This window comes from Rhizophagus irregularis, chromosome 9, assembly GCF_026210795.1.
Source record: "Rhizophagus irregularis chromosome 9, complete sequence".
Lineage (NCBI taxonomy): Eukaryota > Fungi > Glomeromycota > Glomeromycetes > Glomerales > Glomeraceae > Rhizophagus > Rhizophagus irregularis.
This window is the reverse complement of record NC_089437.1, coordinates 2,110,950-2,137,015: the sequence shown is the minus strand read 5'-3', so window position 1 is coordinate 2,137,015 and position 26,066 is coordinate 2,110,950. Positions and strand designations below refer to the sequence as shown.

General features: G+C 27.3%; 6 protein-coding genes across 6 annotated transcripts; 2 read left to right on the top strand and 4 right to left on the bottom strand.

Moving 5' to 3' along the window:
- Positions 1–121: 121 nt before the first annotated feature.
- OCT59_029525 (uncharacterized protein) lies at positions 122–1,315 on the bottom strand. The gene has a single exon (XM_025330473.2). It carries the CDS (start codon positions 1,298–1,300, stop codon positions 254–256), a length of 1,047 nt encoding a protein of 348 aa, XP_025175693.2. The 5' UTR covers positions 1,301–1,315; the 3' UTR covers positions 122–253.
- Positions 1,316–1,473: 158 nt separating this feature from the next.
- OCT59_029524 (uncharacterized protein) lies at positions 1,474–2,147 on the bottom strand (the record flags this gene model as incomplete). Its single annotated transcript, XM_066144513.1, has 3 exons — positions 1,474–1,700; positions 1,804–2,007; positions 2,084–2,147. The coding sequence occupies 3 exons, from the start codon at positions 2,145–2,147 to the stop codon at positions 1,474–1,476; spliced, it is 495 nt and encodes a 164-aa protein (XP_065994745.1).
- Positions 2,148–2,594: 447 nt separating this feature from the next.
- OCT59_029523 (uncharacterized protein) lies at positions 2,595–3,336 on the top strand (the record flags this gene model as incomplete). The annotated part of the gene is made up of 4 exons (XM_066144505.1): positions 2,595–2,634; positions 2,776–2,816; positions 2,948–3,039; positions 3,183–3,336. 4 exons carry the CDS (start codon positions 2,595–2,597, stop codon positions 3,334–3,336), a joined length of 327 nt encoding a protein of 108 aa, XP_065994744.1.
- Positions 3,337–9,799: 6,463 nt separating this feature from the next.
- OCT59_029522 (uncharacterized protein) lies at positions 9,800–16,553 on the bottom strand. The gene is made up of 13 exons (XM_025318581.2): positions 16,154–16,553; positions 15,203–15,818; positions 13,988–15,074; positions 13,857–13,892; positions 13,382–13,769; positions 12,448–13,304; positions 12,203–12,354; positions 12,039–12,114; positions 11,761–11,956; positions 11,390–11,506; positions 11,114–11,316; positions 10,920–11,042; positions 9,800–10,430 (listed from the first exon to the last, which is right to left on the bottom strand). The coding sequence occupies exons 1-13, from the start codon at positions 16,470–16,472 to the stop codon at positions 10,404–10,406; spliced, it is 4,197 nt and encodes a 1,398-aa protein (XP_025175694.2). The 5' UTR covers positions 16,473–16,553; the 3' UTR covers positions 9,800–10,403.
- Positions 16,554–18,572: 2,019 nt separating this feature from the next.
- Positions 18,573–24,075, top strand: OCT59_029521 (uncharacterized protein; the record flags this gene model as incomplete). Its single annotated transcript, XM_066144495.1, has 27 exons — positions 18,573–18,785; positions 18,921–19,028; positions 19,112–19,287; positions 19,393–19,529; positions 19,776–19,879; positions 19,990–20,135; positions 20,207–20,301; positions 20,415–20,550; positions 20,624–20,666; positions 20,734–20,791; positions 20,890–20,948; positions 21,029–21,145; positions 21,217–21,255; positions 21,344–21,454; positions 21,528–21,617; positions 21,691–21,964; positions 22,040–22,122; positions 22,196–22,324; positions 22,406–22,517; positions 22,605–22,699; positions 22,769–22,815; positions 22,896–23,023; positions 23,105–23,247; positions 23,332–23,466; positions 23,533–23,572; positions 23,649–23,973; positions 24,054–24,075. 26 exons carry the CDS (start codon positions 18,573–18,575, stop codon positions 23,798–23,800), a joined length of 2,970 nt encoding a protein of 989 aa, XP_065994743.1. The 3' UTR covers positions 23,801–23,973; positions 24,054–24,075.
- On the bottom strand, positions 23,613–26,058 carry OCT59_029520 (GMP synthase (glutamine-hydrolyzing); the record flags this gene model as incomplete). The annotated part of the gene is made up of 5 exons (XM_025318582.2): positions 23,613–23,975; positions 24,054–24,594; positions 24,694–25,257; positions 25,449–25,635; positions 25,726–26,058. 5 exons carry the CDS (start codon positions 26,056–26,058, stop codon positions 23,951–23,953), a joined length of 1,650 nt encoding a protein of 549 aa, XP_025175697.1. The 3' UTR covers positions 23,613–23,950.
- Positions 26,059–26,066: the final 8 nt, after the last annotated feature.

Below are 26,066 nucleotides of genomic sequence, written 5' to 3'. Positions count from 1 at the left end.
GTGTCATTATCAAAAAGTATATCTATGTCACAACAGGTACTTTGTTGTGATTTTCAATATTTTGACTATGGAAATAAACATAAATTGACAATCCAATTTTTACCGCTTCATTTTAGCTTTAATTGATAAAAAAAAAGATAAATAAATAAATAAATAATATAATGCAGAAAAATGACAAATGTAGCCTTCTTGACCCGTACGACGTGACTGATGATAATATACGCAGGTCACGAGTGTCACTTTTGTAAATGTACTATATTTTCTTTCTTGCTAAAAATGAATTAACCGGTCTTCCATCTTCGATTAATTCAATTTCATCATTTATAATTTCAAATCCTTTTCGAAATTTAGTAGCAAGTTCACCAAGCTCTAATCTATGAGAATTACTTCGCGGATTCTTATAAGTATGTCTTCCATCATTAACGAATGTGCTAATTAAAAGAAATCCACGAGGTTTTACAAGACTTGCCATATTGGATAAGAATTCCCGACGTAAGAAACGAATCGAAATCACGAGATCGTATTCTTTATTTAGAAATTCAATCTCTTTTTCAGGAATATTATCAAATTTTGGTCGAGTTTTGATCATCTCAGAGGCACCATCTCCATCTTTCATAGATGTTTGTGATGACAAAGATTCTTGATATCTTTTGACAGATCCATCTACCATGATTTTAGCGTGAAAAGTTTGAATTTTAAATAACACGTCTAAATCTGATGCTAATTGTCTTGTACGATCTAGGGCTACTGACATTGCGTCAACTGCGGTAACTCGCCAATCAATAGTTTGACGCGAACTTAACCACGCAGCATCTCTTCCATTTCCGCAAGCAATATCGAGACAATTAACAACATGATTCGATGATAAATGTTTAAGTGATTCTTCGATACGATCTATAGTTCTCACCAAAAATGGACTAGGTTGAAATAACGTCCATTTAAGTCGATTTTTGAATTCATTATTTGGACCATCATCGATTTCTTCTAAAATTCCAAGCTCTCGACTAACTTCCCATAATTCTTCTCCCTCAACAAAAATCCAAGGAACATTCCAACCTTGATCTATAAGCAATTTTTGAGTAATACCTGCGTTATCGTGAGGTTCTAATACTGCAAATGGTAAAGACTTTGAGGGAAGTTCAAATAAATGTTTTTTAAGATCAGTGAAAGGAATGCAAACTGAAGGGATAATTCTGCGAGTATAGTGCTTATGCAGGGGACGAAAATCAAGTAACAATTTTTTTGAGGAATTATTAATCCAGTGATATAATGTGGACTTTGGAGAATTTACGCCTGTCATTCCAAATAGTTTAAACAAAGAAGCAAAAGTTGAAATTTATTTCGTTAATAGATCATCAGCAGAATTATCAGATTAAACGGGAAATGATTTTCAAATTGTGATATAATCAAGAACATCACATGTACGACTAAGCAGGAAATTCACACGCTAAACATTGTAAAAATTGAGATTAACTAGATTATATTATGTGTGCAAAATTTTAAAACCCAATTCATCAGATTGACTATTTTCGTGTTCGCTAGAATATTCCCATTGATTAAATATATCGATTTCCAGTTGATAGCTAATCGTTCTTCCTCATATTCATCGATTAACATTCCTCTTACACTATATTGAAAAACATGAATTCGCTGATATTGCTTTACGTCTACTAAATCATCATCTTGATGTTGTATAGTTCCTGCAGCAGCAATTGTACTAGTATTATAATTAGTTTGAAACTGCTGAAATCCAATTCCAGCATTATAAACCTCTTGTGTTTCTGTATCTTAAGTTTTAAATACCCGCTTTTTGTAAATCATGTAATTCAGCATGTTGTTTATTTATGACTTGAGCTTCGACTCTAAATAAATCTCCAAGATTATCTGTTGTTTCATATTTGTACGATCGATAAACTTCCCACCAATCTTCACTTTCTTCTTCGTAATGTTTATTTATATCATGTTCTAATGTTTGTGATGTGGCTTCTTCTTGTGCTACTATTACTCCTGAAGAAGACTTGTTTCTTTTTTGAAAAAAATGGGTTTGACTATGCTTATTTAAACTATTTAAATCGAAATTTACCAAAAACAGTACAAAAATTGAGACAAGTATTAAAAGGACGTCGGAGGAAAATTTCGAATGTCATCGTTAAGGGAGCAAAAAGTGATAAGGTAAGAGGAAATTAGAAACCCAAATTTCATAGCTTTTATCGCAATTTAATTAATTATACTACTATATTCTTCCTCCCGATTTGATGAAATTGAATTAATGAATTAATGAATTGATTTTACGATGTCGACATAATAATCATAAACATGTGTTCCACTCGTTTTTAATGATCTGATCGACTAAAAACATAGCAATGCCATTGTAAGGAAATTATTTTTGGCATACCGTGTTATCTTGATCAAATTCCTCTTCACGCTGAATATTCACATATGAGGGAAGATTGGAAAATGGACAGTATAAATTTAAGCAATAACCGATACGGATAAAGTGATGAATGAGCATTGGGACGAAGTTATAATCACATTTTTATCAAAAGTTGAAAAATGCTTTTTCTACGGAGGATGACGAAAATAAGCTGATAAATATGTTTGACGAAGAAAACAAAAGGATGCCCTTAAAACCAGGTAACTTACCAAGGCGCATTTATAATCTTCATTAAGAGGCTTCTGGGTTTCAATCAACATTCTGTGGGATTTCAAGACTTTCAATAAATGTCTTTCCTGAAAATGTCTTTGTTTACTTATTTCAAACGAGCCTCTTTTTAGATATAAATCTTCATTACGAAAATATCATTGTACGTTTAAAGGTGAGTAAGGGGAACTGAGATTAAAGCAAATTCTTAATTATGAACATTGGAATTGTTGACAAGATCCTAAAACAAATACAACTGGATACGTACTTTTTGTAAATTATGAGGGATTATGAAGTTACTTTCAGCTGGGTAATGAGTTAGTTGAAAATGACCGAATCTTTCAATGTGGTACAGTTACCTGCAAGTTTACAACTGATTCGAGAGAATTTGTTGACGAGTAAGTACAAATGTAAATTTTTTATTTACCGTTATAATCAAAACAATTAAAACAGTTTATTAAATCAAGAACATCAACGTGCTATAACTCTCACTTGTTACTTGCAAAACTAATAATAATCAATCAAACCCATCGTGATATAGACCTATTCTACCACGGCTACCACGCTATCCTCTTCAACAATCAGCTTACAATCAAGGATGGCTATTGTGTTTATCATATATCGTATATCGTATAGTTATTTTTATTGATGTAGTTATGCACCTTGTACTAAATATTTTACATGTTAAATATTAAATTTTATCAAGTTTACATTTTATTTATACAAAAATTATGAATAGACTCGTCAACCATTATCTTATATATTAATGTTATTACATGTTATTTCATTTGGAATATTATTAGTTAAGTAAATTGTTGGTAAAGTAATATCATCTAAATCACAAATCTGTCTATTTTCAAATACCAGTATATTATAGACAACGGGCTTTATTTTCTTGCCACCTCCCATTTGTAGTTCCTCCAAAAAATAATTTAACCTAATAAATAAAATATAAAGTTTCGATTTAATTTAAAAATAAATAAATAAATGTACCTGCTCATGATTTTTTTTTTCAATCTTTTCCTTGACGTTTTGTTCAAAATCATTTCTTTTAAATAAATCTCTAAAGAACATTCCATCAATATATCAGAAATTTGTAAAAGATCAGGAATATAATTAAATAAATCAATTGCAGGAAATAAAGCAGGTCTTTTATAACACTATAAAAAAATATAAATATGCATAATTTTTTTTAAACAATTATACAAATTTATTAGGCGCATTTTAGAAAAATAAAATTCAATTGGCATTTTTTTAACTCGGTCAATTGGATTAATAAAATAAAACACAAATACTGTATATATATATATATAAATATACCTAAATTGATGATTAGGTTTAAGTACTATATCTCAATAGACAAAAAGTCATTACATGATTTTGCTTTCTTCTAACATTATGGCCATCTCCACCTATTTTAATATAATAGATTTCTCTTCTATTTTCCATTAAAATATTGGTGATACAATCATTAAGATCTTGATCTACATTAAAAATTTCTATGAGTATTTGAGTATTTATATTTATTAATCAGCAACTAAATATTCATGAAAAAGAAGGAAAGGTGATAACAAACTTAACAATACATCTACTTTTCCCTTACTATTATTATTGGAGTTGAATAAAATTAGCTTGATTATTATCCAATTTATAGTAATTAATAAGTTTTTGCAATAAGATTTCCCGTTTATTTCAATAAAGATTTTTCTGATTTCTACAAAAAAGATGCTTTATTTTATATTATATGCAATTACAGCAATCCAGTCTACAATAGTATATTATATAACATTTATTAAAAAATATTAGGCTGTAATAGCATATATCAAAATTTAATATCAGTGATCATAGCAATTCAATCTACAATGGTAAATTATATAATATTATTGAAGAACACTAAAGGAATTTTAGATTGCAATAGCATTTATCAAAATCTAATATCAGTGATCACAACAAATCAATTTACAATAGTATATTATATAACATTTATTGAGAAATACTAAGAGAATTTTAGGCTGCAATAGTATATATCAAAATCTAATATTAGCAATTACAGCAAAGTAAAAAATCAGGCATCAATCAGTCACCAATTGATGACTGATTGGTGACTGATTTTTGCCTGATTTTTCACTTTTTGACCTGTGTAATGGTATATTATATAACATTTATTGAGGAATACTAAGAAAACTTTAGGCTGCAATAGTATATATCAAAATCTAATATCAAATAGTAATGGACAAATACTTTACAGAAACTTAACATTTTTAATCAATATAGAATCGATATTATTAAGTTTATCTTAACAGTATCATTTTGATATCATTTTAATTATCATTTTAATATTATTTCAATATCGATTTAATATCAAAATGATATCAAATAATAATACTTTATTTTGATATCGTATCGATATTAATTATTAAATTTATATTGAAATGATATTGAAATGATATTGAAATGATATCATTTGAAAACTTAAAGTTTCTGTAAAGTATTTATATTTATAGCAATCTAGTTAGTATATTATATAATATTTATTATTGAGAAATACTAAAGGAATTTTAAGTTGCAATAGTAAATACATATAATATGCACAAAATTAAAGTTTTGGTAATTTATTAAATATAAAGACAAGTAAAGTTAGTATCTTAATTTTTATTAATAATTTTTAGTTATTATGTAAAAAAAATAAATCCATATGACTATTATAGAATATCTTATTTTTCTAAAAAAAATACTATTTTGCTATTATACAATTCTATAAAAAAACTGTTATTATATAATATATACAAAGTAATAATAAGAATGATATTTACATCTATTTTATGAGCTTGAATATCTATAAAATATTTCATAATTATTTGTCCAATATATCAGAAGGAAGAAATATTAGCCATTATTTCTTTAGCGAAGTTAAAGTTTAACAATTAGAAAACATCTTAAAATATTAAACTAATTATATTTAATTCACAATTTTAAAAGTTCATATGACATTATATCAACTTTAAATTACAAGTTATTCAAAGGAGGGCTGAAAAAATAAATATAAGTAAAGTATAGTTTTATTGTTACAATATTTGACTTTTTTATAATCAGAAAATAAAGTAAGTCATATAATAATATTATATATAAATTATTTCAAATGGTGTAATATAATATATTAATTCGTGATCTGCCAGTGAACCATAAAACTTGGCTATTAAATTCCGGTGAAAGTTATATATATATTTACTAATAGTACAGAATCTACAGTTCCGGCAATGTAAGGTACATATTACTAAAATATAATATGAAAACTAATATTATAGCCATAAAAATATGCCATTTGGCTGTCTTAATAATAAAAGACCAGTAAAAATTTTAAGCACCAAAAGACACTTTCATAAGAGCTGAAAATTTGAATTTGAAAAAAAAAAATTTAGTTTTTTAAAGATTTTAAAGATAACTCATCATCTAAAGTGTACGAAAATAAAATTCGGTTTATTGATTCGTCTCCTATTCGTACGCATTTAATGGTAATAATTTTATATCTCTATGACCAATAGAAGGAGAGTTATCCCATATTTTTTCTCCGGAATCGCAGATTCTAAATTATTGTTAAAATTTAAAAATATATATGAACTTATCACCGCCTTTTAATAGTCAAATTTTATGGTTCACTGGCAGATCATGAATTAATCATTTTACTAGCAAAATTTACTATAATTTTTAAAATTTTTTTTAATTTAATTATTGATAAATTATGTAATATTTTTAACAAACTTGAATTTTGTATTACAAAAATAGTCAATAGATTTATAATAAACTTTTTAAAATCTTAAAAGTCTTGGTCAGTTTAAAAGAATCTTATCATAAAGGTCATTTATTTTATAATATATTTATATATAATAAAAAATATATACTTTAAAAAAATGGAAGAAAATTTTTTTAATAAACAGTTTATTTCAGAAAATTTTCAAAAAGCCATAATATATCTAAATGTGAAAAAAATTACTTTTTATAAAGTCAAAATCCTTTTGAACCTATTTATTTATCAGTTTCAAATATTTCAAGAAGTAGTAATAATTATAATGAAAGATGGGAAAATGACTTATCTATTCAAACTATTTTTATAGAGAATATAGAAATAGAAAATGATATAAATATGTCACAAATAACAGAAAAAACTTTATTAGCCTGTATAGTACAGTCAAATCTTGATATAGCGAACCCTTGATATAGTGAATTTTTCAGACAACTATAATAAATTTCCTCTCGCTATAATGAATTAACCAATCAAATCTCTTAAAATCTTCACTATAACCTTATAATGAAGTTGAAGTCTAGACCCTAGGGTTCATTATAACAAAAGGTTGACTGTAATAGATAAATTAATAATAGAAAGTATAAGTAAATTTGTTATATTATTATAAATAAATTATATTTAGAGAGTACTAAAAAATTAAAAAGTATTTCAGAAAGTCTAATTTATTTTAGACCTTATTGATTTTGTAGAATTAATTATTATTTTTTTTAATCAGAAAATTATGTGTAGAACATTCTTGAAAATTAGAAAAATATATTCAAGTTCTATGTATAGATTAGAAAAATTGTAAGGTTTAAAAAAATTTAATTTTATTATAACAAAAGCATAATCAAATTATATATTTGTTATAAAAAATAAGGAAGGAAAGAAAAATAATTAGTAAAGTAAAAAATATAAGAAAAGTTGAAAAAAAAACAGAAAAAGTTTCCAAATTATTAGAAAAAAAACTTCCAAAATTTACTAAAAAGAAAAATAAATTATCCAAATAATTATCTTCTTCTTACAAATATTAATTATACTTTTAAACTATTATTTAAAAAATAAAAAATAATATGGCATCAAACTATTCAATAAGAAAAAAACTTATTAAAACTGTTTAATATTGATATTATTGACTTAAAATTTACTAATAGAGAAAAAAAAGTTAAAGTAGTTTTAGAATTATTACTAAAATTTTAGAATAGATGGACAAAAAAGAAAATGTGAAATTATTGGAACTATTATAAACCAAAACCCAATGAATAGAATAATATTAAAATATTATTATTTTATTATAAAAAATTAATTTTTTACATTTTATGCAAAATCCATTTAAATAACTTGCTTTACTAATTTAGAAAATCTTTTCCCCTTATAAAATTACATATATTTTTAATGTTAAAAATATATATTTAATTTTTTCTTTAAAAAGGATTTTTTTAAAAAAACTTATTTTTATGATAGAATTCATGTAAATTGAATGCAAAGAAAAAAAAAATTTCAAAAAATTTAAGAAATTTATAATATTAATTGGTGATTCGCGAGTCAAGTAGTGAAAACGATAATAAAATTTGACGGAAATTTATTAATTAAAAGCCGCATTTCTGAATGTGGAGTTGTTCATGAATTTCGCTAGCCAAATGTTTAAATAACGCCATTTTGCTTTAATGAAATAGTTTTCCCCAGTTTTCTTACCAATCTCATGCAAAAAAACCATAATGTAACAGTATTAGAATTCATTTTTTTATATTGATTTTATATATAAAAAGTGAATTGCAATATTATTTTATATTGATTTTATATATAAAAAATGAATTGTGATATCAGAATTCATTTTTTTTATATTGATTTATATAAAAAAAGTTGCAGTATTGCGATTTACCTTTTTATTAGTGTTGCGATCTGGATGAATCCATCATCTGTTCAATTTAGTTTAAAAATAAATGGATAATCCAATTTAATCTGGATGAAAAAAGTAATATGTACGATCTGGATGATTCAGATCTAATCTGCTAAAATATAGAGATAATAGATAATGGATTGGTCTGGATGAATGATCTGAATGATTCAGATGATTTTCAAATTGGATAAATCTGCAAATTGACGGATTGATAGTATGATGGATCACAACACTACTTTTTATATGATTTTAATATAAAAAAATGAATTGCAATATTTCAAAAAAAAATATTTTACACCATTTTTTTTTTGATATAGTTAGTAGGTCAAACATATAATCTGATATAATCTGACCTGATCTGACCTGAAAAAAAATTTCAGGTTAGGTTTATTAATTAACCTGACTTGACCTAATCTATTCAGAACTCTAGTTTTAGCTGAAGTAAACAAATTAGCTGCATTTATTTCTATAACTTGCATTTTTAATTCTTCGATAATTTTTCAGGATTTGGTTCAGTCAATTCATTTAAAACTAAAGTAAAAGTTTTAATTAAACTTAAATATATTTCTAAAGTAAATAGATATTTTTTCTAATTGCTAAAATGGTTGAGAAGTAGTATTTTAAATTATTTTTTCTATTTAATAGTAAAAAAAATCATGAATTTTATTAAGTAACTGCTAAACCTCCTTATATTATAATTAGTAAAGAGTATAAAAAGCTGATATAAGAAAAGTGAAAAGATACCTATTTTTTTAATTTACCTGAAAAATCTATATCCTATAATATTTAAAATATTTCCTTTTAAATAATATAAAAATAGCATAAAATTGTAAAGTTGCAAAAAATTTACTATAATTATATTTTATAGTATGAAATTATTTATCTAAAGATGTATAGTTAATATTAGGAAAATTTTTGTCAAGTCTTTTAATAAACTGTTTCTTTTTTCTGAACTCATATTTATATTTTATATATCTCTTTAGAGTTTAGAATTTAATTTGATTAAAATTACGTTATGCATTTTTATTTAAAAGTTTTAAAAGACATAGGTTAAATCTTTTTTTTTAGAATTTAATAAGTAAAAAAGAAATAGTAAAATAAAGATTAAAAATTAATAAATTTATAAATACATTGTATTTAAAAAAAAAGCCCATTTAAATGATTTTATATAAAGAGACAGTTTATATATAAATATATTTTATATTTATAATAAAATAAAAAATTTTTTTTTTATTAAATATAATTTTAGCCAATATTATAACTGGTATAAAAATTTATATTTGATTTATTATATTATTTATATATATATGATTTACTGTTTATTACTTTTAAATTTACAATAGTTTACTATTGCAAAAATTTTAATTTAAAAGTTTATATATCAGATATTCAAAAAAAAACTATTTAATTATACTTTTTATTTAGAAATTTCAAAATATTTCAAATTTAAAATATATAATGTAATATAAAAAAATTTAATTACAGAATTCAAAAATACAGAATTCTTATAAAATTATATATATATTTTTTAACATTAATAATTATTTCAATAATGATTGAAACATTTTTTTTTTTTTAAAATACCAAAAATTATTTTAATTTTGAAAATAAATCAATTTCTAATTACTATTATTTCTTATCCATCTTTTAATCCAATGTATATGTATTTATTGTTACCTCAACTAAGTTTTTCTTCTTTTAAATTAATAATAGAATAATTACAGAAACAATAAGTTGTGAAATTACTTATTGCTAAAGAAAGATATTTTCCTTTTTTTTTTTATTTGAAATACTAACTAAATAAATTATATAATGTTTTTTTTTTCTCTTTTCTTAAGAGAATTGATGATTGTATATAATGTTATATTTTTAGTTTGTTTAGGTATTTCTAGTTATATTAAAAAACTATAGGTTTGCATATTTTGCATACTAAACAACTAAAAAAAAGCTAACATAAGTAAAGAAAATCTTAAGCAAATAAGCCACAGAAGAAAGATCCGGAAGATATCAATTGGAAGAATTTGAGTTCTCAAAAATTCCTTAGTAACTCACTCCTTAAGTTCATATAAATCTTAGTTGACTTATGGAATAGCTCTTCGTGTTTTTAACTGATAATAATTAAAAAGAAAAAGTAGAAAAAAGATTAAATAAAGATATTTTTTTTTTTCTTGATTAATTAAAAGATTCAAGTTGAAACAAATTTCTTTGCTTTCATCAGTAATGATATGTAATCAAGCAGGAAACACCCAACCAGAAAAAATTTTTTTTGGCAGGAAACTGAGAACAAGGTTGCAGTCACACCTACAGCAAAACATGCAGTATAGATGAAAGATGACACGTAAACCAGATCGCTTCGGGTCAAGGCCAGAAAGTCAAATTATTTGCAACACCACAAGGATTTACTTTCTCTTATGAGAGAAATGAGTTATCCAGAAACTCGTCATCTGACAATGATTTCGAAGAGAGGATGAGCTACTAGAAGCACCATCCACAAGCATTGGAGCCACTGCGAACCTTAAATTTACTCTTTCCATTTTCTCCGGAATTCTGTTTCACTGCTTGATATATTTTATTTTATCATCACCACCACAACCTACCACATTCGTCCCAGTTACGGACGTATTTGTATGACGTCCAGAAGCGACGCTATTTGATGCAGGAATCGAAGAAGGTGTTGTTTGACGACGCGTAGATTCGTAATTTGTGAAGTAGTTCTTTGTCTATATAAAAGACATTAAATTTAAATATATAAACAAAAAAATATATAAATATTTATATTTTTAGTGCTTACACTAAGCTTCACTTCTGTAATCCACTCATGCATCAAGCCTTCATCAGGTTTCATTCGTTTCTCTGGATCCCAGTCCAAACACCGAGCGATAAAATCTAAGAAGACTTGGTCTTGACATTTCAATGCGTTCGCCAAAGTCTTTGTGTTCGGACGGCGGCGTCTTCCTTTAGAATTAGCAACGGGACGAGGGTTGCCGTTGGAATCTAATTGAAATAAAGATTTAGAATTCATCTTCAATTTAAATAAATTTTGAACATTAAATTATTATGATTTTACCAAAAAAAAGCTTTTTCCGAGTACTCTTTTCTATCAGGTACTTCTCTGGAACACCCAAAACTTCCATAATGCATGACAATTGCTCTTGCTCGTTTTCACCAGGAAATAATGGAAATCCTGTTAATGAATATAATTAAAAATTAATCATTATTTAAAAAGAACCTAATATTATAAATATTTATAATCATGATTAAAATGCCCATATTGTTTACAAATTTTACAAATTGCAAATTATCCTACTAATAAAACTTTTTATATAATGAGCTATAAAATTATATAAATATATGCACTTATATATCGCAAAAAAAAACAATTCCGGTTTCGAAGGTACATCTTTGGCGTTAATAGTACATTATGGTTAATATGCTTACCAGTAAACAATTCTGCAAGAATGCATCCTAAACTCCACATATCAATCGCCATATTGTATGTCATTCCCAATATGACCTCAGGGGATCGATAAAATCTACTTTGAATATAAGTGTATACTTTCTCATTTTCAAAACAGCTACTACCGAAGTCAATAACTTTAATACTACTTTTCGTAGGATGTTTAAGTAACACGTTCTATTAATAGAATCAATCAGCAAAATCAAAAAAAAATTTCTATTAAAAATTTATGCAGATTCAAAAGTAAAATAAAATATACCTCCGGCTTCAAGTCACAGTGCACAATGTTATGCTTTTGTAATAACGACAAGGAATTAAGAAGTTGTACACAAAATCTGTTATTAATTGATTAAATAAAATGTAAATTATAGATATATTGGCGCTAATTTATTTCAGATCTTAATTGATAGATTGAACAATGACCTTTTTATTAAGCCAAGACTGAATCCTTGGAAGTTACTGCTCTTAATGAATTCGTACAAGTTAATACTTAAGAGCTCGAATGCGATACATAAATGATTTCGAAAGTAAAAATGATCATTCATGTGAACTATATTATGTGTATCATCAGGATCCTAAAGTACACATTGTATTTAAAGAAAAATAAAATTTTTCGCAATTAAATAATAAATCTATACAATAAAGCATTTTTTTCAACATGAACATACCCATTTGTTTAAGCATTCCAAAATCTTAACTTCCACCAAAGCTTGGCAATGAAATCGTTTCTTGTTTCTGATAATCTTCACAGCTACGTATTCTCCTGTTTTGTGATCTAAACACTTCAGCACCTGGCCGAAGGAACCTTTACCGAGAGTATCGACGACCTCATATCGATAACATAAGTGATCTTTGGGAATAATCTTGTAGTCACCTCTTTCATCATCAAAACCAAAATTACACCCAGTCAATTCCGGGCTCGCAGGTGCTTTTGCAGCATTAGGACCAACAAAATAAACGTTCGGGTAATCCAAAATCTCTGAACGTTCATACAATGATAAATAAGGGGAATATGCTTTCAAAGCAGAGTTAGGACTCATGGAAGGAGTCCCTTTCATTTGTGCTTCTTGTTCTTTACGTTCTTTCTCACGTTCTTTGCGTTCTCTTTCTTTCTTTTCAGTTTCATATAAGAAACCAGTTTCTTCTTCTCCGCTTGTCGTATTAAACTCGTCATCTTGATTTGCAAGAGCATAATTGCTAGGGGTACTAGCAGCAGATGATGAATATTCAAACTCCATAGGATAAGAAGAGTTCAATGAGTTCTTGTTAACCATAACAGAAGAACTTAAAAGGCTTGTGACTGAAGAACTCGTAATAGCAGGTTGAGCAGGTTGAGATATCGTTCTACTCTTCTTTTTTTGTTGAGTAGAAAACATTAAGGAAGTAGGCGTCCCGTTCGTTGTTGGTACCGTTGTTTTGGGAGACAAAGTGGATGAATTTGAATTTTTGGAAGTGCTCGTGAAAAGGTTCATAAAAGAGTTTGACAGCCTTCTTTGTTTTGTTTTTGATGTGGCTTTTTCAGAAGCTATTAAGAGTACAAATTTGTTATTATAATATCTTTGTAACTTATTCAAACGATAATTTATTTAAAAGTTTTCTTACTTTTGTCAACGGAGGAAATTGAATATGATGTCCTGCTAGGAGTTGTAGCGCTTTTTCTACCTGTTATTGTCGATTTCTGATATGATTTGTTGGGTGATACAGGTGCAACTCGAGAATTTCCTTTAGTGGATGATGCAATACCACTCCCGCTTTTTATTATTCTCGTTCCTGTAGGTGTAGGAAGTTTTGTATATGTATTTGTGGAAGCAGTTGGCGTGGTCGGTATTCTTCTTAATCCGGACCGAGGGTGTTCAGAAGTTGGAGTTTTTGCCTTAAGATTTGGATTAACAATTGTAGGTATTTTCACAGTTGATAATGGTTGTACATTCATTGGGGGAAGCGTTAGCGCAGCCAATTGTTGTGGTGTTGCAATATTTGCTGGAAGAGTCTATTTTTATTACACATAAAAAAAAAACAAAAACAGGTGGTAAGTGAAATATGGAAATTTATAGGGTTACTAACAAATAAATCCAACCTGACGTCTGGTAATCTTATCACTTTGGCCGCTCATCTAACGTAATTTAAAACCAAACCATGATATTTATAGTTTAAGTACTAAAACTAAACTAAAACTATACTATTAAAAATGCAAATAATCCCACATACCGTTCCTCTAGGTCTATTCTTCTTCTTTGTTGAAGATGATGGTGGACGATGTCCATCTGTACTTTTATTGTCCTTTCTTCTTCCATGTGGCGAAACATCACCACTGCTTTTTATACATGATGCAGAGATTGAAACTTTTTTTTCGCTATTAATTGAAGAAGGTATTGCGGGTACTGGAGGAATTTCTTCATTAACTCTAGTTAATTTTGGCTGTGGTAACATACTCGGCATAACTGGGACGGGAGGCGGGGGTTGTGCATCTTTTAAAGGAGGTGGATGAGATAACCGATGTGATGCGATACTTGTCGGTGTCGTCGTTCGACTTGAAGTTTTCGTCGAAGATGTACTTGAGATAGGCGATCCACTATCTACTTTAGATTTTCTTCGTTTAACAGATACAGTTGATGATGTATTTTCTATTAAATTAGTAATATCTGTTTCCGTGGCTTGAATGTTTTTTGACGTAGATACATTTCCTACACTACTAAGACTTGTATTTGAATTACGAGGTAAAGGTGGTGGTAACTTTGAAGTAAGTGTTGATGGTGGTGGTGTTATTGGCATAGTTTTTGATTTGCTCACACCTGGCCATAAAGGTGATAGCGATTGACCATATTGATTATCATTATTATCAAAATCCAAATTTATTATTGATGATGAGTTATCAATCGAACTCTTCCGGTTTGAATTAAGATTTTGCAATGTTGCAAGTTTATCCAATTGTTCGAGTGCAATTGTTTTTATTGATGAATCAATCGTCATTCGTTTTTCTATCTTTTTTTGTTTTTCTGCAGAAGACCTTATTTTCTCTTCTGAACGTGCCGTTTTCAATGATTTCTTTTCAGTTGACATAGTAATTGCATTCTCACTAGGATACCGACTATGAATTGATTGTGATTTAAGGATACTACTTAACACAGATGAATCTATAGTTCTTGTTCTTTGTCGTTCAATACCAGATGCAGATAAACTAGTTTTCGTTGGTCTTTCTGACTCTTGGCTTGCACGCCTTGTTGGTGTTGGCTTGATTGGCGTGGTTGATAATGTACGTTTTGAAACTGAAGGCGCACGACGTGGTTTATCATTTCTTTGAACAAAAGATTATTTTATTAATATAAATTTTTTTAAAAAATAATGATGAAAATTTTTTTTTCTCCTCTTGATAATTTTTTTTTTATTATTTGTTGTATATATTTAAATAATTTTAACACATACCCTGAACCTGATCCGTTCTTGTTTAATAAATCATCGCCTGTTAATGTACCAAAAGCTTCTTCATCGCTCATATTTGGTTGAAAAAGATGTTTTACCCTCGCCATAACTTCATTTGTTTGACTGGCAAGTTTATGTTCCACCATTTGCAGATCATTAAATTGTTTCAATGCTTCTTCAGTAGCGGCTTTAATTTTAGCTTTTTTACTTTGCTTGGATGACGACGATGATAACTCATTACTATTTGTTGATTCTTCTTTTTGCTTTTGGCTTGTCCTTCGAGTTTGTGGCTGACTTGAAGAAGATGTTGTCGTAGTAGGATCAAGCAAATCTAACATTTTTGATATATCTTTATTTCCATCTCTTGATGTCTTCGTAAGACTATGAGATTTTTTGTGTGGTGAAGAACCAATTCTTGAAGAAGTTGCTTGCTGTGACTGTTGCGATGATGATGTAGCATTTCTTACAGGCGGCTGTGTTAACCAAGCAGGAATATCAGGAACATTTGGAACGGAATTACCGGAATTATTGCCATGTTGTGAACGATGTCGTGATATTTGGCCTGATGAAGCAGATGAGGATGACAATCGTCGTGAAGACGACGATTTTTGAGACGAATCTGTCATTATCGATTTTTTTTTTTTTCAATTAAAGAAGAATAAAATAAATAAATAAATAAATAATAAATAAATAAATAATAATCTAGTATTATTTTTATTTTTTTTTCTTTTCTTTGAACGTATCCTAAAAAAATTTATATCAATTAATAATTTTTGATTTATTAACTAAGATAAAACATAAGCCTTAATCTAATGATCGAAGTTCAAAAATTATAATAAAATTTTTTTTTTATTTTGCCCAACAAATCATGATTCATCACAATAAAATAACCAAAGAATAACAAATTTTTTTAAGTAAAGATATAATTACGCACTGGTAAGTCAATAAACTTACCCAAAATGTTTACTGATACTTCACTTGGAGACATACAATTCAAAGTCTTAGACAAGTCGCTAGAGCTAACCGAAAGTGTAGAAGCTTTTCGTAGAGGAGCTTCTTTAGTAGATAATTTTTTAACTTTTTTGGGTTGCTGTAACAGAGTCTTTTTTTGCTGCTGCTGTTGTTGAACTTGTAATTTGGAAGAGGATGAGGCTTTATTATGAGGACTTTTTGGTGGAATGTAAGATTGTTTTGTTGACTTAAGTTTCGTATTGATTATAGACGAAGGTGTCACTTGTGTATGTAATTGTACTGGAGAAGGAGCTAATTGCATGGGGTCATTCTAAGTCGGGGAAAAGTTTAGATACTTATGATAGGGACGCAAGTTTTTTAAGATAATAAAATAATGGAATAAAAAAAGAAGAAAAAAAAAGAAATATATATATATATATATTTACAAAAGAACAACGACGAAGCAAAATTACTTTTTTTTATTTTATTTTATTTTATTTTAAAATTTTTTTTTTTTTGTTTTCGTTCGTTGTCAAGGAAATAAAAAACTCGAATCTTTAATAAATTAGTAATAGTCCGTTCTAATATGAAACTATCTGGTTATTTACCGTAATAAAACCAAACAATCCCACAGGAAAAAAATACTGGCAAAATTATATATATATATAGTTTTATATATTTATCCTCTTTTCTGCTTAAACAGATGCCTTGCTTGCACAATTTTGTGTGTTAAGAAAAATACGGAAAGTTGTTTGAACTCCGGTATTCGAGTATCCAACAGCAAATTTCCGAAAATCAAAAGGATTATCGGTTTATCTTATAGTAATATACACGGGACGGACGGCTATAAAGTTATGATACTATTTTTGTATAAAAAAAATCACTTAGCTCAAGTTGTGTGACAAAATGCATAAATAAAATATGTAGTTTTTTCTTTTGTTGTACAAAGATATTAACGAATAACAAAAAAAAAAAGCAAGAAAAAAAAAAAAAAAGAAGGAAGAAAAATATCCAAAACAACAATAAAACAAAAATTCAATTTTCTCCGCTTTTTGCAGCTTCCCAAACCGTCTTTTATTCCTGCCTAAGAATTATTCATTTAGCGTCACCTAATTATTTAAACCAAGTTTAGTTAACATTCAATTTAAGTGATTCATTATTTATTAAAAAAATAAAAATTCATGGTTAAGCTTAATTTATCGCGAACCATTTTAGTAGATAAATTACAATCATGTTTTTCTTCATCGACGAATTTATCTATGTTTTTTAATATATCAACAATGCCACAACCAACGAGCTTCAACTACTTAAATACAATAATACCAATAATTTGCGTCGGGAGAACGTAGAATGATGGAAATGAAATAATCAAATAAGTTTATGTGTGTAAATTAAGTTAGAAAAGATTTGAGACCTTTTTCGCCATAAAAAAATCATACATACATAAATACATAACAGATAATATAATATATTATATATATATATTATATATATATTAATATATTATTAATATATTAATATTGATATAAATACTGAAATATATCTGATATGTATATAATGTATATATATAATGTATATAAGTATGTGATTATGAAATAAGAATGACATTCTCAAAATTATAAAAAAAAGCATATGAAATATAACCGCCAGATCGTCGACAAGACTACATACAATTTCACTTAATAAGAATTCCGTTAAGTATTATTCCAAGTACTCCACACAAAACAAATAAATAAATAAAACATCGATTTTATTAACCTAAAACTAAACTAAAATTAAGTAATATCACGTGTTTTTAGTATTCCCCCAAAATATTTTTTTTAAAAAATATTTGTGTAGAAATGTTTCTAAATTTAATAATAAAGTTTTTTTGATTGAATGAATTCTCAAAAGTCATTATTGTTATCCCTCAAAAAGATCTAAAAAAAAAAAATCAAAATCTTCGTGTAGTCTATCTACAACAATCCCGATTCCCGAATATTCATTATTCAATTGAACAATTAAATTTTTGTTAAAAGATTCAGAACTCAAAAAAAAATTTACGCCCACTTTTAATAATATCCACAAAAAAATTGACATATGCAAGTATATATGCAAAACAACTGATATCTTAGAATCAAAAAAGTACATTGTAGATTATTTCCTCTCTTTTGGTAACCCAAGTTATTGGGTTATGAATTATGAATAAATGTTGTTCTATATTTATATACATGTATATATATATATATATACGTATTATATTGTTTCAAAATGTAATTTATCCTAAACTTTTTTTTAGTTCATGGCGGAAGTCATATGAGATACTTGTGCATCTTTCGTGTTTTGTGTTAGACTTATTTGTTGCCACGTGGAAACCAATTTCTATAATGACGAAATTTACGAAATTTGAGCTTCATTACTATACTTCTTACAATAGATAATTATGTATTGGGCTAGCGGTATCGCGAAAGCTTTAGTTGTTATTCCCCCAGATTATAATGAATTCAACCCAGCTGAAGAACCCTCTAGTTCTGGTGAAACGATAGATCTTAAAAATACAGACGCGTTAAATACCATCATAAGACTAAGACGTAATAAAACAGGAAATTTATTTGTCACTCTGACAAAAAATTCTTTACAATTATGGAGCGTTAGGGTAATGCATAACTGTATAAAGAATTTAGCTTAGAATGTCCTAAACTTTTGTATATTTACGTTTATCTTTAAAATAAAAGCTTAATTATGTTTTGTTTTGTATATATATATATATATATTTATGTATAAATTATAGCCTACAGCTATGATATCACAAGTGATTCGAACTTCGAAATCTGTTGAAGAGTATGGAGATAATTGTGATGTTTTTTGGAAACCTGACGGAACTCTTATTTTGGTTCAAGTAAGAGTTAAAGATAAATTCTCCTTAATAATTTTAACTTAACGTTTATAATAATGGTAATTCTTTACTATATGATTTGTTAGACATCTCAAAATTGCTTATTTACTTATTCGGTACTCACTTTTGAAGATAAGAGTTATAAATATCAGTTTGGTCAAGTATCTCATCATTATATTACTGGAGCTGGTGAGGGCAATGGAATAAGAACATATTTATTAAAATTCCGGATGACTATTAGAATTGATGCCGGGATGGAGGCGTGAGTAGGTTTAGTTTATGCATTTGAATTAGGAACCAAAATGATTGATTTTATTTAATTAAACGTTATAAGATGTAACCTTTAAAATTTTTTTAAAAAAAATAGAGGAATTGGTATTGAAGAATTTTTAATAGTTACAACTAAAAATCCTCCTGCTATTCAATGTATTCCTTGGCAAGATGGGCCGAATGGAACAAAGACAAATATTTTGGCTCGTTTAGAATTTTTGGAAGATAAAAAAGGTTAGGATTTGTACTCATATCAGATATTCATTTCTAGTTTGTTAAATTATTACGTGGGGATTAAATTATTCGTTAAGTATATAGGAAATTGCGATTTTATCTATTGTTTTTCCTCGTTTTTTCTACGACTAAAATAAGGTTGAAAATAATATCTATTTGGTTGTAATTATTATTACGTAGTTTAAAAATAGAAATCCCAATTTAAATATAATGAACGTTTATTTATTTATTTGTTTATAATTTTAGCTGGAATTTCATCTATTGTGTATAATCGTCGAATAAATATTCATGGTTGGATAACTACTGATGGAAAAGCTTATGCTGTACAATTTAATGAACATAGACCTTCGGTAATGACTTATTTGGTTTTATGATTGATAATTTATTAAAAAAAAAAAGCATTTTGAAATTTATTTTACATATATACATATATATATATATATATATATATTATATTTAGATTGAAAATAATCATAAAGCTCCACCATTATTTTGGACAGGATTCTGTTTTCATTCTAGTGGTGACCTTGAACCAGCAAAGGATGTCAGAGCGACTTGTATAGCTATTAATGCTAAATTTTCTTTATTGGCCGTAGGGACAGAAGGGTAAGATTAATGTTTATTTTGATTTAATCTTCTTTTGTTTTGACTCTAAATTTTAAATTTTTTTTAATTAGTGGAATGATTTATGTATATTTTGCAAAGAATTATAATGGAAGCATTCATCTTTCACATAAGTTGTTAATATGGGACCACATAGAATCAACATCAAATATCCTTTTTTTTATGATTTAATGAAAGTTTATTTATTTATTTATTTTTTTAGAAAAATAAAATTATATAATTTTGTTATTTATCCTTAACAATCATGTTTACCATCTACAGGACCTGTCACAGCACTTGCGTGGACATCTGATGGACATGCAATTGCGGTTGGATGGAAAAATGAAGGATTAGCCGTATGGAGTGTTTACGGTAGACTATTAATGACAACTGTTAAAGATGATTGGCCTATATCAAAGTAAATATTATTTTAATATTTCTTATAATCTTAATTTTTTTTTTTAAAAAAAAAATTATCTTTTATTTAATAGGCCAACTGCTCAAGATTCATTCTTACATGGCGTGAATGATCTGGTAAGTGAAATAATTTATTGATTTTTTTTTATAGAAAATATTTAAACGTTATAATGTTATAATATAGTTTTGGAGTTCAGGAAATTGCGAACTTTTCATTTTGCATACTGCATGGACTGAAAAAGGTAATGCTTAGATATATTTAAATATTAATAATTTTGACTTACTGGGTATTGAGCATCTAAAATTATTCTTAATAATAGTTTTTTCTTTTGTTAATTAGAAGTTCAATTATATACTCTTCCATTTGCTAAATCTGCGGTAACGACGATTCATAGTCCAGTAAGTGGTATCTGAGAGTTCGCGTATTTTTTTAATTTATAATTATTAATTAATAGTGTTTGTTATTACATGATTTATAGGACAATGCAAAAAGAGGGTTTTTACAAATGGATGATCGTTTATTACTTTATCGTGGAGGAGATCAAGAAGATCTTAGTGCAATTAATCCTGATACTATAGTTTGGCAACATATTCCTGTGTGTAATAAGCATTAAAATAAATTTGTACAAGTTCTTTTAATTAACTACTTTATATATATCATATATAGATACCAATTATGTATATAAGTGATAATTGGCCAATTAAGGTAATTGAAATATAATTATAGCCAATTATAGCTTAGTTAGCAGGTATATTTATCAAAAAAATTCTAATGGTTTTATTTAAATAAACAGTATGCATCAATAAGTAGTGATGGTAGATATATTGCTATTGCTGGACGACGTGGTTTAGCACATCACAATGTTTCGTCCGGTCGATGGAAACTTTTCGGCAATCAACAACAGGTTTGTTTAGGAAGAATTAAATTTATTTTTATTCGAGAGTTTGTTCTTGGTTGCTTAAATTTAATTTTTTTAGGAACAAGAATTTGCTGTTCGAGGTGGATTATTGTGGTATAAACAAACTTTAGTAGCTGCATGTGAGAATGTTCGAACTCATACATATGAGGTGAGTATTAATATATGAAATAGATTAATATTTTAAACGAATTATGTATTGAAATTTAATTTTTTTATGTCAGATACGAATGTATTCTCGTGAAACAAATTTAGATAACATTCATATCATACAAAATATTGCAATACCAAGTACTATATTATATCTAAGTATCATGGATAATGCTTTATTGGTATATTGTGGAGATAATATGATGTATCATTATCTTATAGTAACATCATCATCAGATGGTAGAGATTCAGTTTTACTTGAGTTGTGTCAACAAATTTCATTTGTTGGTGTTATTCATGCTCCAGCTAGAGTTAGATCTATATCATGGTTTCAGCCAAGATCACACAGTAATTATTTTTTATTTTTAATTAATTTGTATTTGCTAGTTGAATTCTGTTATATATTTTATATGAACCAATTAGGACCTTTTACACCTGAAACTATTCAATCTGCTTCTATTATCTTTTTAATTGATGGTAAACTTGTGCTACTACATCCAAAAAAAGTATGTTTATTAAATATTTATTGAAATGTGTTTGACTCGACACTATAGTTTACCCTTTTTTATAATTGTTTAGAGTGACGAAGGAGAAGTACAATACGATTTACATATTCTTGCTGATAAGATAGAATTTTATTGGATGTCTACACGCGGAATTGGAAGTTTAAAGAATTCTTTATGGGCATGTGATGGGCAAGGAGTAAAGGTAAATAAGACCATTATTTTTATATTGATTTATGTATTTTCTATTTCGATTAAATGAAATTTGATTATCTTTACTTGGTAGATATGGATGAATATTTGGTCGAATGAGGAAAGTGCAAGAGATTGGCAGAATGATGTTTTATTATCTGCTACTAAAGAATGTTTACGTATTTCGCTTGAGTTTTATCCTTTATGTAAGTTTAGAATTGTTTGGTAATTAATTTATTGTTTAATATTTGATATAACAAGATTAATATATATTTATTTTTGAATTTTATTAGCTGTTTTACTTGATAAAGGAATTATTGTTGGTGTTCAACAACAAACATCTATTAGGCAATCATTAGAATTCCCAGTATTTAAACTAATGACAAATGTATGTATAATTAATTTAGATGAGAATTCATTTATACAATTTATTAATTATAATTTTTTTTTAATCTAGACACATTTATTTCTGCAACACATACTTCGATATATGCTGACTAAAGAGTTAGTAATATCTTAAATTTCAAATTCTCTTAAGTTAAATAGTTAGGCATTTATTTATTTATTTTTATAATACTTTTTAGACTTGAAGAAGAATCAGTTGCATTTGCAACGAGTTATCAAAAATTAGTTTATTTTGGACATGCAGTTGAAATGTTATTACATCATGTATTAGAAGATGAAGCAGAACATGCAATTGGAACTGCTCAAGGTATGTTATTTCAGTTATTTAGATTGCTTATTGGTAGGCACCTTTTTGTTTTTTTTTTAAAAAAAATATTTTTAATTATAGGGGCAGTTTTACCGAAGGTAGTAAAATTTTTAAATAATTTTCCACATTCACTCGATGCTATTGTTGGATGTGCACGTAAAACTGAAGTAGCACTATGGGATTATCTATTTTCTATTGTTGGAAGTCCTAAAGATTTGTTTGAGGTAAATTTAAAGTTTTCAGAGTTTTCAATAATTTATATATATATATAACTTGATCTGAAATTTTCTTATCAAAATCTGATATAGAGGTGCATGTCTACTGGATTGCTTAAAACAGCAACGTCATATTTATTGGTTTTACATACATTAGAACCAAGTGCTGATAGTAGCAAGGATACAATAAGACTATTATCTAAAGCTATGAAAGCAAAAGATTATGAGGTAAATTTTAATTAAACTTTATTATTATTATATTATTATTAACTCGAGTAAATATTTTTTTTTTAGTTATGTAAAGAACTTGTAAGATTTTTAAATTCAATAGATGGTATGTATTTTATATATATATATATATTTTTTTTTTTTGTTTCATTGAGAAATTTATTCACTTTTTTTTATTGTAGGATCTGGAAGAACGTTAAAAGAAGCAGTATTAACAATTCAACAAATTTTAAATGAAAATCTAGAATCACCCACATCATGTAATTTTAATAACAATAACAATGTAAATGGTAATATTGATAATGAAGTTTTTAAAACTCCGTATAATTTATAGATTAAACTTGTAAAATTGCTATTTGTTTAATTTTATTCCTTTTTTTTTCGTATTTAATAATTAGTAAATTTATAAATTTAATAATTTCTAATAAAATAATTTTAACTCCAAAGTATATTTCATAATTTCAAATTTAGTAAGATATTATACTTAAGAGAAAAGACGTTTTTCGTATCTAAAAAACAAAACTAGATTAATACTTTCATCACTTTAAAAACCAAAGCCTGTCCAAAAAAGAACAATGAATACTTACGAGTATAAACCATGAACACCCCCTTCAATTTGAGCAGCAGCAGTTCTTAATTCAAATCTAATTTTACCACTCCTAACATTCTCTCCCAAAGTAGCTAAATTTCTTGCACCAATATCTTGCAATCCATGTTGAAGACCGGTGATAAGATAAGGAACAAATTTTCTAATACTACCTTTATCAATGACAGCACCAGCAACACCTTGAGCTACTTTAATTACATCTCTTTCACTAAAATATCTTTTAGCTGCATTATTAGGAGCACCAGATGTTCCTGGAGTGCGACGTTCCATTGCATCTAATGAGCCCATACCTCTATATTTTTTCAATCGTTGTCCTTCATGATAAAAATATTCTCCTGGTGATTCAGTTGCTCCAGCTAGTAAACTACCCATCATTACTGCAGATGCACCTAATGCTAGTGCTTTTGTTATATGACCTACATTTTGTATACCTCCATCCGCTATTACTGGTATACCAAATTTATTTGCAAATTCTGCTACATTATATACTGCTGTTCCTTGTGGTCTTCCAACGGCCATTACTTACATACAAGTTTGATGAAAAAAGAGAAGTAAAGTTGGTTAAAAGAATCTAAAAATAAATCTCACTCTGTGAATAGATATTATTCATAATTACTTACCTTCTTGAGTTATGCAAATACTACCACTACCCATACCAACCCTTAAAGCGTCGGCGCCAGCTTCAATTAAAGCAGCAGCTTGTTCTCTGGTAACAACATTACCAGCGATAACTTCCAAACTATCCCCATAAGTATTTTTAATATGTTTAATCATTTCAATTTGAAATGAACTATTTCCTTGGCTAGAATCTAATACCACTATGTCCAAACCAGCATCTACTAATTTTTTTAGACGTAATTTATCGTCCGGTTTTGTACCGATTGCTGCTGCACAAATTAATTGTTTTGAATGCGCTGACTTTGATGCCAAGGGAAAATTTAAATTTTTCAATAAATCACTACGTGCTAATAATGCCACCAATTCTCCTCTTTGATTTATTATTGGCAATTTTCCGCGTTTACTTTGACGCAGAATTTGATTAGCTTCTTCTAATGTTACTCCTTCATGCGCAACTACCAAATCCGTTGTCATTACGTCTTTTAGTAATGTATTATCGTCTTCGTGAAATTGAATATCTCTTGCTGTGACCATACCTAAAAGTATGCTATATAATTTCCCGTTAGCTAGAGAAAAAATGGCATGAAGTTCGTAAATAATGATAAATGACAAAAAAAAAAAAAACTCGACATTTAGATCAGATAAAAAAAGAATTTTCCTCAAGGTTAATTAAAACCATTACAGAAGAACGAAAGATATATATATTTTAATTCTTCATATTCCAAATAAAAAAATTTTCAAAAGTTAAGATAATTACCAGTGATGGGAATACCACTATAACCAAACTGAGCTTTAATTCTACGCACATCAGCAACAGTGTGATTCGGGGTTAAACAAACAGGATCTGTAATAAATCCATTCTCAAATTTTTTAACTTTTCTAACCATTTCAGCTTGTTCCTCAGGTGAACAATTACAATGAATAACCCCAACTCCACCAAGCAACTATATAATATAAAAAAGAAGGGTATCTTAGGTGAATAATCATTTTATAAACAAATCAAAGTTTTCTTAAACGATTTTATTCATACTTACGGCCATGTTTATAGCCATATCGGTTTCAGTTACAGTATCCATAGGAGAGCTCATAAAAGGAGTTTTTAATACAATATTCCTAGTTATTCTTGATTCTAAAGAAACTTCCGATGCGGGGAAATCAATGTATCCTGGTAGTATTAAAAAATCGTTATATGTTAACCCTCCATTTACTATACTATTCATTATTTCCTCTGCTGATAATCCATCTGGTGAAGAATATTCCTTCAAATAATTTTTTGCTTGTTTCGGGTCAAGATATGTAGTATTATTGGAAGCTGCAGAATTTGCTGTATTGGCTTTGAAGCCATTGTTTGTTTCGTTATGAACCATCTTTAACG